This window comes from Microtus oregoni, unplaced genomic scaffold, assembly GCF_018167655.1.
Source record: "Microtus oregoni isolate MIOR12 unplaced genomic scaffold, Mior012 000033F_ref0000390, whole genome shotgun sequence".
In the NCBI taxonomy this organism is placed as follows: Eukaryota; Metazoa; Chordata; class Mammalia; order Rodentia; family Cricetidae; genus Microtus; species Microtus oregoni.
In genome coordinates, this window is record NW_024543092.1 from 20,184,774 (window position 1) to 20,199,030 (window position 14,257).

The window sequence follows — 14,257 nt, forward strand, 5'->3', positions numbered from 1 at the left end:
TCCCAACGACCCCACTGGGGTCATTATTAACCACACACTTGTTACATCATCTCTAACCTTCTCTGAAATGTCTAGTCCAGTCTCCACCTGACATAGAGGCCCTCCTGTCTTTTCGGAACTGCCTGACAGGTTACCCCAACCCAGGTGACATCTGCCCAAACCAGACATTGTCTCCTGGATAAGCTCTGACTGGCTTCCGGCAGTCTTTCTGAGAACCCTTGCCCAGAACTGTGACTGTCTCCCATCTGAGTCTGGGTGCAGTCCCCCACCTGATGACACTTCCTGCCTTTCACTCCATTCCATAGTTAATCCTCATTTCTCTTGAGCAGGGCCTCTTTCTAGGCATCCTTGTTGTGTGCCCCACTCGGACATCTAAACATTTGCTATGTTACTTTCTGTGATTGGTTTATTTTTAACATTTATTTTAGTTTCCTAACTAAGAGACAGAAGAAATCCTTTGATTACAAATAATGCAAATAAATGCTAACTAGCATCTGTCAAATGCATGCCCAGTATGCTGGTGTGGGGGACAGTCCACTACTGCCCCACACAGCTGGTCCTTCTTGACGTGTGACTGAGTGTATTGAAATCGACTGTATGTGACTGCGTTCAAGGACAGTTTTTAGTAAACACTGACATGTTTCCGATCAATACCAGCGGCTGCAGCCACAAATAGCATCTTCCTTTCAGTTCCTGAAGTTTCGCTGAGACGTTCCTGGCCTCTCACACATTTCCTGCTTGTTTCATGGACTCTGCTGCTCCCAGAGAACCCCTGCACCTCTCTAGAGAGTGCGGTTTTTAGCATTGATCAGGAATGTTACAAAGGGGAAGATAAACTCTAAAAAATGTATTTTTATATACATTTTGCCCCTTGGTATTTCTCTTTGGTTAAAATAAATGCTAATTTTAAGTTTTTAAAAATTTCCTTAACCTTAACATTTTGGCAAGTGATGGAGAGTGGGAAGCTTTGAAGCCACAGAACATGGGGCTCCCTTATTTATTACTCACCGGCTGCTACAGTTACGAACATAAAATTTCTCAATAATAAAGGTTAAGTGTGAATAAATTCGAGATCTGCTTACAACTGACCTTTAACTGTCTTGGTAGCATTTTTGACAAAAACTTAAAATAAGGTTATTGTACAAAGTAATTTGATTTTCTAGCCCACGTCCAGATTTGTGACTCCATAATTAATATCCTTCACCCAGACAGGGCAATCAGTATTTGTATACAGTGACCATTCCGGCAGTGAGGAATTGCCACAGAATGCAACTCTGTCTAGCCATCTAAGAGCCTGGCCAATGTCATTGATCCCTGAAGATCTTTCCTGTCTGGCTTTTACACTAACCAGTAATTAATTAATATTTTCTGTAAAGTCTTACATATCAAGTATTAATTTTATTTCTTAACAAACTCATTTTGTTATTTATTTCTATTGTGAACTTCTAAAAAAGCATTTTCTAAATATGCTTTAATCACAAATGGGATTGCCGCCCTCTTTGGTACAACAGTTTTTAGTCAACACTCTCTCCCTGCTTAACAGTGTTCGTACATTCCCTGAATGTGCCCTGTAGCCAGCCATATTAGCCTCAATGCTGAACATTTTCTTTCTCTCTTTCAAGGTCATTTTTTCTTGTCTTGTTTTATTAGCGAGAACCTCTACAATGCTGGGTGAAGTAACAGTGACTGTCTTCAAAGCTTCAACATAGAGTGTCATGTTTGTGTATGCATTTCTTTCAGATTTTGTCTACAGACACAAATACAATGTTGTAATGTCCTAGCATTTTACCCATGGGGCCTGGTTTTAACATACTGTTGGGATCTTGATTTTCATGTTGTTCAGTTGTCTTCAGAGGTGACAGCATTGTGCTATGGCTCACACGGTGGGTTGTGTTGCTGTCTTGAGCTGGGGCTCACACAGTGGGTTGTGTTGCTGTCTTGAGCTGGGGCTCACACAGTGGGTTGTGTTGCTGTTGTTGCTGTCTTGAGCTGGGGCTCACACAGTGGGTTGTGTTATTGTCTTGAGCTGGGGCTCACACAGTGGGTTGTGTTGCTGTCTTGAGCTGGGGCTCACACAGTAGGTTGTGTTGCTGTTGTTGCTGTCTTGAGCTGGGGCTCACACAGTGGGTTGTGTTATTGTCTTGAGCTGGGGCTCACACAGTGGGTTGTGTTGCTGTTGTTGCTGTCTTGAGCTGGGGCTCACACAGTGGGTTGTGTTATTGTCTTGAGCTGGGGCTCACACAGTGGGTTGTGTTGCTGTCTTGAGCTGGGGCTCACACAGTGGGTTGTGTTGCTGTTGTTGCTGTCTTGAGCTGGGGCTCACACAGTGGGTTGTGTTATTGTCTTGAGCTGGGGCTCACACAGTGGGTTGTGTTGCTGTCTTGAGCTGGGGCTCACACAGTAGGTTGTGTTGCTGTTGTTGCTGTCTTGAGCTGGGGCTCACACAGTGGGTTGTGTTATTGTCTTGAGCTGGGGCTCACACAGTGGGTTGTGTTGCTGTTGTTGCTGTCTTGAGCTGGGGCTCACACAGTGGGTTGTGTTGCTGTCTTGAGCTGGGGCTCACACAGTGAGTTGTGTTGCTGTCTTGAGCTGGGGCTCACACAGTGGGTTGTGTTGCTGTTGTTGCTGTCTTGAGCTGGGGCTCACACAGTGGGTTGTGTTATTGTCTTGAGCTGGGGCTCACACAGTGGGTTGTGTTGCTGTTGTTGCTGTCTTGAGCTGGGGCTCACACAGTGGGTTGTGTTATTGTCTTGAGCTGGGGCTCACACAGTGGGTTGTGTTGCTATTGTTGCTGTCTTGAGCTGGGGCTCACACAGTGGGTTGTGTTGCTGTTGTTGCTGTCTTGAGCTGGGGCTCACACGGTGGGTTGTGTTGCTGTCTTGAGCTGGGGTTCACACGGTGGGCTGTGTTATTGTCTTGAGCTTGGGCTCACACAGTGGGTTGTGTTATTGTCTTGAGCTGGGGCTCACACAGTGGGTTGTGTTGCTGTCTTGAGCTGGGGCTCACACAGTGGGTTGTGTTATTGTCTTGAGCTTGGGCTCACACGGTGGGTTGTGTTGCTGTCTTGAATGGGGCTCACACAGTGGGTTGTGTTGCTGTCTTGAGCTGGAGTTCACACAGTGGGTTGTGTTATTGTCTTGAGCTGGAGTTCACACAGTGGGTTGTGTTGCTGTCTTGAGCTGGGGCTCACACAGTGGGTTGTGTTGCTGTCTTGAACTGGGGCTCACACAGTGGGTTGTGTTATTGTCTTGAGCTGGGGCTCACACAGTGGGTTGTGTTGCTGTCTTGAGCTGGGGCTCACACAGTGGGTTGTGTTGCTGTCTTTTATTGTCCTTTTCTTAAAAAACATCTCTGCAAGTGGGTTAAATAATTTCATTGTAATTCAGTGCTTCAAATGTTTTTATTTCTGTAGTGATTTTTTTTGATTTATGAGTAATTCAAAAGAATTTCTAAATTCCTAAATCTGTAAGGATTAGAAGTTGGGCTTTTGCCTTACTAAGTGTTATTTTGTTTAATTTTCTTTAGAGAATATGACATTCAGGACAGATGTTTTTGGGTTCCTTCAGATTCTTTTTATGGGCTCAGTACTTATTTAACTTTCAAAAATATTTGGAATGTGTTTTCAAAGAATGCATTTGCTCTAATTGTCAAATTTGAAGTTATGTGTAGATTCTCAAAGTGGAACTTACATCTCAAATGTATTTTAAAATTTTATATTTTAAAAAACTTAAAAAGAAAAATATTCTAACAATAAAAATGTGTGAATCCTACAAGAGGTTAACAGCTATTGGATGGTTTTCAGAATTAAATAAAAGGGTTGCTGGTTCATGAACAGTGGTCAAGCTGAGGAGAGAAGAGGAAGCCAGGATGGACTTTTCTGTAAGTGTAGAACTTCTGTACATGCACTGGACATCTGGGTACCATCTGGAGAGGAACCGTAGCTGAAAGAGAGCCGTGGACATCTGGGTACCAGCTGAACAGGAACCGTAGCTGAAAGAGAGCCGTGGACATCTGGGTACCATCTGGAGAGGAACCATAGCTGAAAGAGAGCCGTGGACATCTGGGTATCAGCTGGAGAGGAACCATAGCTGAAAGAGAGCCTTATACTTCACACCAGAAAAGTCACCAATACGTTCGTGAGTTAAGTGGAAATGGCTATATTCTTTATGGCACAAAATTGGAGACAACTCTTTCTAACAATAATTCAAACTTCAGGACACAGAAATGATTGAAATTTTTTAGCAACATAACAATGGCTGCATTAGCAAAAGATAAACAAGATGTCCCTCCATATACAAACCACTATGCTCCAACCCAAAAACAAAAGGCCCAATGGTTCATAGTGAAAAATCGCAAAGAATATGGAAATATGATCTACAGGAGACAGTTTACAAATGGATTTCAGGAATGTCTTTGAAAGGTGGTCATGCTCACAGGGAGAGAAATGGAAGTTAAAGCCACACTGAAATGCCATTTTTATCTCGGATGTCCTTAAGAATCAGCCTCTGATAGCATTCTCTCTAGATAAACAGTAGAAACACAGGTACTGGCATATTGCTTATAGGGATATAACTTGATACCATATCTGTGAAGCATTTATTTGCTAAAAATCTGTCAAAATGATGTGTGTGTGTGATTTTAATAGCATATAGACAGCGTATGTATGCTGTTACATGTACTATATATAATATATAAGATATTTATTGTGTATACATATATATTATTGTATATAGATATCATATGTCATATATATGATATATTTTTATAAAGTAATTCTTCCCCTCAGTTTTTATCCTGCCCCCTATTTCCCACCTTTTGTCTTGAATGCGCCTATTATAAACTAACACATAACAAGGATGTGCCTGGTGACAGCCCGTCTTTTGAGGGCCAGTTTGACCCACCACACTTCTTCATTTCTATATTTAGCCCCATCTCACATGTCCCCACTGCCTGTCTCCATCCCGCATATCCCTGTAGGTATGCTGGTTTACAGATGCCCTGACCACACGTGGCTTTGCGTGGGTTCCTGGGATCTGAACTCAGGTCTTCACACGCATGTTGCTAGCACTTTATCCATGGAGGCGTCTCTGCAGCCTTGTCACTTTTTAAAAGGGCATTTTGAAGTGTCCCTTTTCATATTTCACTCTCTGATTTCAAGTTGCCAGCCCCAGCACTCACTCCCACACCCACAAGCCAAGTGAGCAGTTGGGGGTCACTCTGTCACCATAGTGATTGGTGAAAATTTGACAATGGGCATATATGAGAGCAGGAGCTGGGCTTTCTGCGTGGCAATACATGTCTCCCATATTGTGTAGGTGATAATGCTCCTTCATCTGTTTGGGATCTGGTGCCTGTGAAGACCATCGCTATTGTCTGAGATTTGATTTCTAGCCTTTACATTCTTTGGGCTTTTATTTCTCGGGGATTTTTTTTTTCCACTGAGAGTTTCCCATCAAGTTATCTTTCTGTTTCTGTAAATGAGAGAGAGATGCCTTCTGTTCCCCTTTTCACCAGGGAAGCTGCCTTCAAGTTCCCCGACTGAGCAGGCATTCCTGCTCAGGTCCCTTCTCTTGGCATGCTGTGTTTTCAGCACCATGTCTCAGCCTGGGGCTGATCCTTCCTGAGGTTGCCTGTCACTACCTGGAACCCCCCACTTTCCTCTGTGACGGATTTCATCCTCATCTCTGGCACCTGAGTATCTCCTGAGCTCAGCCCATTTTCTACCTGTGTTATTAGGACGTTCTGTTTCATGATTTAAATTTTTTGGTGGTTTATGACTTCATCTCAGTCTTGTCTACCATCTTCCTGCTGCCAAGAACACATGTCATGTTCAAAAGTTTCCAATGTCAAAATTAAACATGCAACACGTATGACTTTGTTGTATATTTAATATAGCTAAAACATATAATTGCTGAAATAATTTTATATTACTCACCATGACTGTGTCTATACACATTTAGAGACAGGACCCATATGTGTGAAATGGGTTAAAGACATCATCTACAGACAGCATTTAACACCTATAGACTGTGTGAGGCTTCTTGCAACAAGTTAGTGGCTGCCTCTGGGTAGAGAACACTTTAAAAGCCTTGCTTTAGAAATATCATAGTAAGTATATATAAGTCCATAATACATAGCTAACCACACCTTTACATATTAGCTTGTAATTTTTGCATAGTGTCCTCAGGAATCATTGTATGGGCTATAACAGCAGATACTTTCTGTATTCCATTTGCTAATTGATGAAACTATGAGAAAGTGTGTAGTCTCTGGTCCGAATATCCCAGAAGTTGTTAACCATAGTGTGTTTCTTACCATTCAGTATGGCATTATTGAGACATATCTGTTATGGGGACAAAATATTGAATTTGATAGGCTAAGGGAGATAGAGTTTTAGTGCTTCTAGCCAAAAGTCACCAAAGGACTGAGGCATCCAGCAACGCAAGCACTGTGATCTTTACAATGTTTGCATGGATTCTGAAGATGATTTCGTGCACAGAACACTTCACATCTCTGGGGTTAATGTCCAAAGGGCTGCTGACCAGTGAGGCACCTGTGACTTTAACCTTGTGTTCAATACAGCCCTTGGCTCGGTCCAAATCCAAACAGTTTCTTCTAGTTCTGGATTTCATAAACTTCCATAAGAAGATTATCAAATGTGTAAACGAGAGTTTATGGTGATTCTTGAGAAATACACATTATCTTAAGCACTAAACTGGTCACCTTATCATCAGGAAACTGCATAGATGGAAAGCTATTAGTTGTTAAATAAACTGTAAAAAAAGCCATTTTTAAGCCTAAATGAACCAAAAAGAGCAGTAATTTAGAAGCACCCTACAACATAGTCATGATGTAACACTGTGTACCATAAATGAGGGACCTCAGGGATTGCCCTTTTCAAGACTTGAGCCAAATCATAGATTCACAACATCTAGATTTTTACAATGCAGACCTTGTCATTGCCGTCATGGACATATTTTAGGGTGGTTGCACCTGAAGGTCCTTTGTTCATAAGCTGTTGCCCATACACAGGTCAGTCTGTGAACACCCTACATGACAGCTACTGAATTTCAGGCTAAACATGAAGTCATCCGTACTGGTTGTCTTTCAAGGTACTCAACACTCGTCACATCATCATGAAATGCTCAGGTTCATGAGATATGTCCCCACAGAGAGAACAAAAGCATTTTACTTGAAGAATAAAGTTGCAGGCTATGTAAACTTACAGGGATGTGTACATCCTCTGCTGCTTCAGGATCAACATAAAACTCCACACCCTCCGGACCCCTGTAATAGCCCGGCCTTGGGTGAGCATAGGCTCTCATCACTGGCTTTTGTGTCTCAGTTCAGTCAACTTCCTGGTAGATTTTAAAAGGTTGGGGTTAAAATCCAAGGCTCAGTAAGATGGTTCAACAGGTAAAGATGCTTGCTGCCAAGTCCAAGGTCATGGTTAATCCCTGGGACCAACATGATGGAAGGAGAGAAATGATCCCTGAAAGTTGTTCTCTGACCTCCCCAGGCACACCATGGCATGCCCACACTCATAAATAAAGACATATTAATAAATAAACACAACATCCACCATGTCTAAGGATTCTTGTGAGCATATCCTCCTCAGCAGTGGCAAACTCACTGAACGACAAAACTCCAGAGACTTAATACAGCTGAGAGAAAGTCATAGAGGGTGGCGGTGGTGGCAGTGATGACAAAGGGGCCTCCCTGAACTGATGCTCAGGCGAAAGGACTTGATCACAGAGAACTCTGGGGGTAAGAGAGTGGCCCATGGACTGAGCTGTCCCCACTTCATTCCCATTGATCATATGTAGTTACTAAAACAAAGCCAACTGGCTCTAGATGGAGATGCTAAAAGTATTAGTGTCCTTCTGAGAAGTGACAGGGTCTTGGGACCCTACTCTCGACACACACAGAAGAATGGCCTGTGAGGGTAAGGGGAGGATGCTCTCCAAGGTAAGGAAGAGAGCCCTCAACAGAACCTGGCCATGCCGACACCTGATGCTGTGTTTCTAACCTCCATAACTGTGGGAAAAGAAATGTTTAAGGTGTGTGTATGCGCATATGTGTTGTGTCTGTGTGTATCTGTCTGTGTGTGTGTGTCTGTACAAAAAACATGGTATATAGGTCAAAGGTTTATGGAAGGCACCTTTTTCAATGCTCTCCATGTTTGTTCTTGAGACAGTCTCTCACTAACCCTGTAGTTCCTAATTCTTCTACTTCCAACAGCCCTGGGAATCCCTTACCTCTGCCCTTCTGGTGTTGAGATTACACTCACACAGCATTGCACCCAACTTTTCGTATGGGTGACAGTATCTGAAGTAGGTCATCATGCTTGCATGCTATTCCCTTTACCAGTTGGGCCTTCTCCACAGCCCTAAATGCCTTTTTTGACCATTCAGCTGTTAGTATCTTGGTTTTGCCACCTGGGCTGTAGGAATGCACCTCCAAAGACAGTTTCTAAGCAGGGCTGGGTGAAGGCAAGCGAGTCCCCAGGGCACTGCACATGCCAGAGGGAGAAGGCACTGAAAGCACGGGTCAGGGAAGCCCTGTGGGACTTTGACCAGGAGCAGTGGGAGTCCATCACCCAAAGGAATGGGCGAGACCTGGCATTGGGGATGTGGTACAGGAGGCTCAGGGCGGATGGGAAGGGTTGTTGTGTTATACTAATGAGATCAGAGGAGGCTAAAAGGATTAGAGAAAGGTGACCATTGGTGGTCTTGATCAAAAGGAATTAGGACGCAACTGGCAAGTGGGCAAAGAGAGGGTGGAAGTAGAGAGCCATAGACATCACTCTAGAGGATTCACTGTACTCTGAAGATGGTCCTTTTGCTCCTAGGGGAAATTTAGGGAAAACAGAAATGGAAGAGGAGGGGTTGGGAAGGAAGAAAGAATGGTAAAGTAAAGCCAAAAGTCAAGTAAAATGATATTAAAATACATGAAGCTCCTTATACTAAGTGGACCCCAAGAGGCCTTGCTAAGGCCTAGGCAAAAAGAAACAATATTATGCTCACAAAATGGGCCCCTAGAAGACATGTAAGCAGGAGGTTTCACACGGAAAGAAGTCCTCTCCTGTCTAGCGGGCAGCACCTACAGCATTTAAAGAAGGTTGCCAGCATGCAAGGGCATGTTGTTCACTGTGAAGGCAGCAGACCTACGCCGGTGGCTCATGTGCCCGGTGACAAACAGATCAGGAAAAGACAGGATTATCACCACTCGGTAGTTCATCACTTTCCCTGTCTTCAACTGCTCCCTTCTTCTTCTATGTTATTTTATGAATTTTCCTTACAGCTTTTTGAAAACAGAGTCACGTGGGTACTCAGTATTTGTCATTGAAATATTATAAAATGGAAGAGATAAAGCAATTCCCACCAAGCAGTAGGAGAGGCCCTCCAAACAAAAGGTTGGAGAGAGCAAGGAAGGAAGGGAGGGAGTGGACAGCACACTTTAGGCCACTCAGTTACAGTGATGATAATGTTAGATCGGACTCCACCCAACTGCATTGGTAATGATGTGGAAAATGAAGACATAGGACAAAGGACGATTCACCAGGCTGCAGCAGCAACATTCCCCATCCAAATGGCTCGGGTTTGAGTCCCACCCAGCTGTAGCATTGATCATGAGCTTCAGTGGACCTTAAGGGAGTTAGTTGTCCAGACACCCCGTGCCCCTCAGGTTTCCTATATTGACACTGGGACACTAGTTCTATCCTTTAACATTGTCCTGTTAAGGACACCAATGCAATGTTTATAGTTCCTGGCATCACGCCCTCTAGCATCATTGTTATTTATAGTATTGTTGCCTCAAATCACAGAAAGGAAAAACAGAATTCACACACACAATTTGGCACGTCAGTGATCTTGTTAGGAAATATTTAACTTCCTTGTCTCCCTAAAAGTATATATCTGAAACACCTGAGAAAGAAAGGATAGCTACAACAGAGTGTTTAAATAAGCTGTCCTGTCTTTAAAGTCCTCGCAAAATCATACAGCATAAATAAATAAAACAAAATCTACTGAACAAAGCTGGGAAGTAGAAAGAAAAAACATATGAAAAATCAAACTAGAACTCATACAAATGACAGGTATTAAATCAGGCATCGCTATACTGCAAATGACTTAACATGAAAATATAGTCTTAAATCATATCAAAATATAAAAGTTGGTAATTATATAGGGCACGCCTACAAGTACAATGTTCTGAAAAGGGAAATTAGCAAAATATAAGTTTCAGTAACAAAGAATGACTGTGATCGGTGCTATGGGATTTTTATATATACTTTTAAACACAAGTAAAAAAATAGTACAGGAAGCATTAACTATGAATCAGGTGACAAGGTAAAATTATAAGTAACATTGTACCTTTGTATCCAGGAGATACAGCAGTAAATTTCCCACAGTGTGCAAAATACCACCCCCAAAACACTTTGAAATATTCAGAGAAACTTAGGACCACCCTTACTCAGAGGTTATTCCATACACTTCAGCGGGAATCAAATACATTGTGTAAATCGACAAATGAATCTAACAAATGAAGCAGACGAATGTTTGTGTCTTCCTACATTTGTGAACCCTAGGCTTGGGGACATAGATTCAGAACCACTCAGACCCTGAAGAAAGTGCTCTGTTGGCTGCCAGTCACCCACATCGTGGGGACAGCAGAGATGAGCCTGTAGACTCCAGAGGGCCGAGAGGAAAAGCATCCTACTATTAAGGAGGGCATTTCTCAGGGTCACTTAAATAGGAGCTCATGGGAGACTGGGCACATTGGTAAAGACTCGGAAACAAGGAAATTGGCCCTGTACTGGGAAAGCAATATGTGCTAAAAGCTCCACTCAGGGTTGAGATATTCGCCATTCATTCCCTTGTTCTCTTGATGGCAGCAGTACCGTACTGTCACCCAAGTCCCAGGAAACCACAGGTGGCCCTAATTGCCTTACTGGCCAATTATTGACACACATATATATTCCTTATTATATTCTTGTTAGAAATTTACGTATCAATCTGTTTAGACCAGTTTGGGTTTCCTTTCATTTTGTTCTTACACATGCATTTTCAATGCACCTATTTTGAATCCTAATCTGAACATTATAATCAGACTTGGCCCAGATGGAAAAACAAAAAACAAAATCACTAAATGATCAATGTGCTCCCAATAACATGTGAGCAAGGCACTTGGTGGTTGGGATTTCAAAGCTGAGAATGTTACTCTCATTGCTGAGAGATCAAAGGCATGGGGCACGCTTCTGGCGACTGGGTGTGGGGGTCTTCTTCCCCAAAGCAGGGGACAGAGCTGCCTGGGGGCCCTGCACACCCCGCTGCACCGTTGTTTTCACATGGTGTTTCTTCTCTCTGCTTCCAGGTAGAAATCGAGAAGCTGGATTACCATCACTACCTGCCTCTGTTTTTTGACGGGCTCTGTGAAATGACGTTTCCCTATGAGTTCTTTGCTCGGCAAGGAATCCACGACATGCTGGAACACGGGGGGAACAAGATTCTGCCTGTCATTCCGCAGCTCATTATCCCGATAAAAAGTAAGTGAACAGGTAGAAAGCGTCACTCAGTGTCGCCCGCCGCCACGTTTGACAACTTTCTAATTAAGCAGTGAAACCCAGCAGACCGAGACAATCCCCAGGCTGGGGGAGTTTCATAAACTGACTTCTGAGGCCAGACAACTGCTATCTCTGAAAATACTTGTCTTCACCAATACTACACCATGACTTAACCACAAACAAAACAAATCGCGGGAGAGTCATACTAATCTAAGATACAGCATGGTCATGACATGGGGTCCAGACACTAGCTTGTCCATTCAGAGGTAATGTGTGTGACCTTTCATGTGTTCCGTACCCAAACCCCAAGTTCTTGTTAAATAGCGCCTCTACTTTTTTAAGTTAAATAGAAATACAGTTTTGCTGAGTGTCCATGAAGTAGTAGGAGTCATAATTTCAGGATCTGGATGGCAGAAAATGGTTTTTTAGCACAGGGAACTTTTAATTCACAGTGGGTTCCTGCAGTGACTCCAGGAGACAAGGACCACTAGCATTTCCCTTCCTTACTTCCTCTCCTGGCCGCCTCCCGCTCTCCTGAAAGCAGCCTCCTCACCGCTTTCCGATGTGGTCCTGTGAGCTCTCCAGGCACTGGGCTAGGTTTTTGGTTGTTTTCCATCACATCTTCTTGGCTTCTGTTAGAGCTGGCAATAGAATCCCCACAGGCCAGCCTGGTGCTCACCACAAAGATGAGAGAGATCGGTCCACCGATTCCCAGATGGAGAATCGGGCCTGCTCCTCCCACCAGGCACCACCAGGCCCAGTGCGGCTTGCTATGCCTTTCACCATACTGCTAATAAAACCAGGAGGCCAGAGGCGCTGAGAATTCCACAACAGAGAGAGTTCTCTCTTTTCCCTACGTTCAACTATCCCAGGCAGGTAAAACTCCCAGCTTTGGCCTCAGCTGCCCCATGACCTGCACGGGGTGACAAGGACCTTTTCTCCCCTTCACATTCTGTACCAGCCCCTATCCAGGTCAACTGCTTCCCCGAGGCTAGAGGGCCCTTTCCTGGGCTTCGAGGCTTTCAGGGCTCATCTTAACAGTCTCGTGTGCTCTAGCCACATGGTGTGACCAGAAGGAGGACAGATGAGTTCACTGGGGTCGCTACCCAGAGCCTGGGTTACTTAGATTTGTTTATGGTCCATCTTTTGTTGATTTGAAGTAACTAAGTGGCATTAAGGTTTGGGATGTCAACATTCAGCTCTCATCCCTGCTCACCCAGAGCCAGCTCTGGAACTTTCTGGACTGGTTTGAACCTTTGGAGGGCTGGTAATATGGTAGCCCCCTTCTACCCAGGAAGGGTCAACATGACCTTGTGTGAAAAGAAAAGGCCTTCAAATGGGCCCTGAGTTGCCAGCACGCCCTTGCTCTGGTTCATCAGCCTCCAGAAGGACTCTTTACAAGGCCCTCAGGAATGAGACGGAGGCTGAGTAGTTCAGACTTTCCTGCTTGTGATTTGTTCTCTCCTTTGGGTCACTTGGCTTAGAAATGTTCACTTCTAGTTGAAACCTCTTAGAAGATGATATACAAGTTTCACAGAGAAACAAAAAGGAACCAGACTATTCTCTCCAGGAGCCATCTAACCTTTTGTTCCCACACCCATCAGAAGAGCACCAAAGTCCAGTTCTTTGTCCTACAATTTAAAATAGGTGCTCTGTCTATTTCAGATGGGTGATAGATAGGTACTTCCTTGAGGGGCTTCCACACTTCAATGGTGCATATACTGGGGGGGGGGCAGAAAGAGCGTTCTTACGTGATATTTTAATTGGTGCAGGTACTGGGGGCAGAAAGAGCATTCCTATGTGATATTTTGATTATTTTTACAATTAAAGCAGACTAAATCAGAGAGTGGTGACACAGGGTAAAGGGAGAATCTGTTTGATCTGCATCTGAAGGCACATAAAGAAATGGAAAGAAGCCATGCGTTATGAAGACAAAGTGGATGGAACCGGTCATTTCCCGATAGCAGAAACATTATTAAACAGTAAACATGGTTTGTCAGGGAAAATTAACAAAATAGGAATTCGATAGCCCAAGGTTGCAGTAGCCAGGACAACCTGCTCCTGGTGTCTGTCATTGTGTGCCTGTCCAGGATGCGGTCACCATTTCCCCATCCTGGTTCCTGTCACGGAAAGACAAGCGTCTCTCAGGGAGAAATGCTGACTCACTGGGTAGCATCAGGCAGGTTTCACTCGTGGCGGGAAAGGAGCGCATAAAATCGTCTTTCAGGTGGGACTCAGGAATGAAGCTAATTGGTGCAGAAACTGGCTGATGTGCATAACTGGCGTAACGTAATCGCCTTGTGTACCTTATCTTCAAACCATACTGTTAGTATAATCGTGACTTCATCCAGGGGCAAAACTGAACCTTTTACCACCAGCCAGCCGTTCTAATTAGTATCTGTGAAGGCCGAACATGGGTTAACTTACTGTGGGAAAGAGAGGTAGGAGCCATGCCTCTGGGATTTATTTTATTAAAAAATTACAAAATTGATAATCCTGGATGAAACATGCACGCACTCAGTGGGTCTAGGGTTTCCAAACTGAAAAGAAAAGTAAGAATAGAAATATGATTGTCTTCTTCCTGTTCTTCAGCTCAGGACCCTGGTTTTGATATCTTTAAAGATGAAAGGCTTTCATGCTTTACCATAGGCAAATTAGCATCCACTGCCTCTTCCATTATAATCACTTCATGGC

The 14,257-nt window shown here is 43.8% G+C and overlaps 1 protein-coding gene across 1 annotated transcript in view; it reads left to right on the forward strand.

The window, feature by feature from the left end:
* Pacrg (parkin coregulated) overlaps window positions 1-14,257 on the forward strand; it is a 457,339-nt gene that overhangs the window by 231,009 nt on the left and 212,073 nt on the right. The window contains exon 3 of the mRNA XM_041680218.1: window positions 11,374-11,545. Coding sequence (XP_041536152.1) covers window positions 11,374-11,545 — 172 coding nt within the window. The remainder of the gene's footprint in view (window positions 1-11,373; window positions 11,546-14,257) is intronic.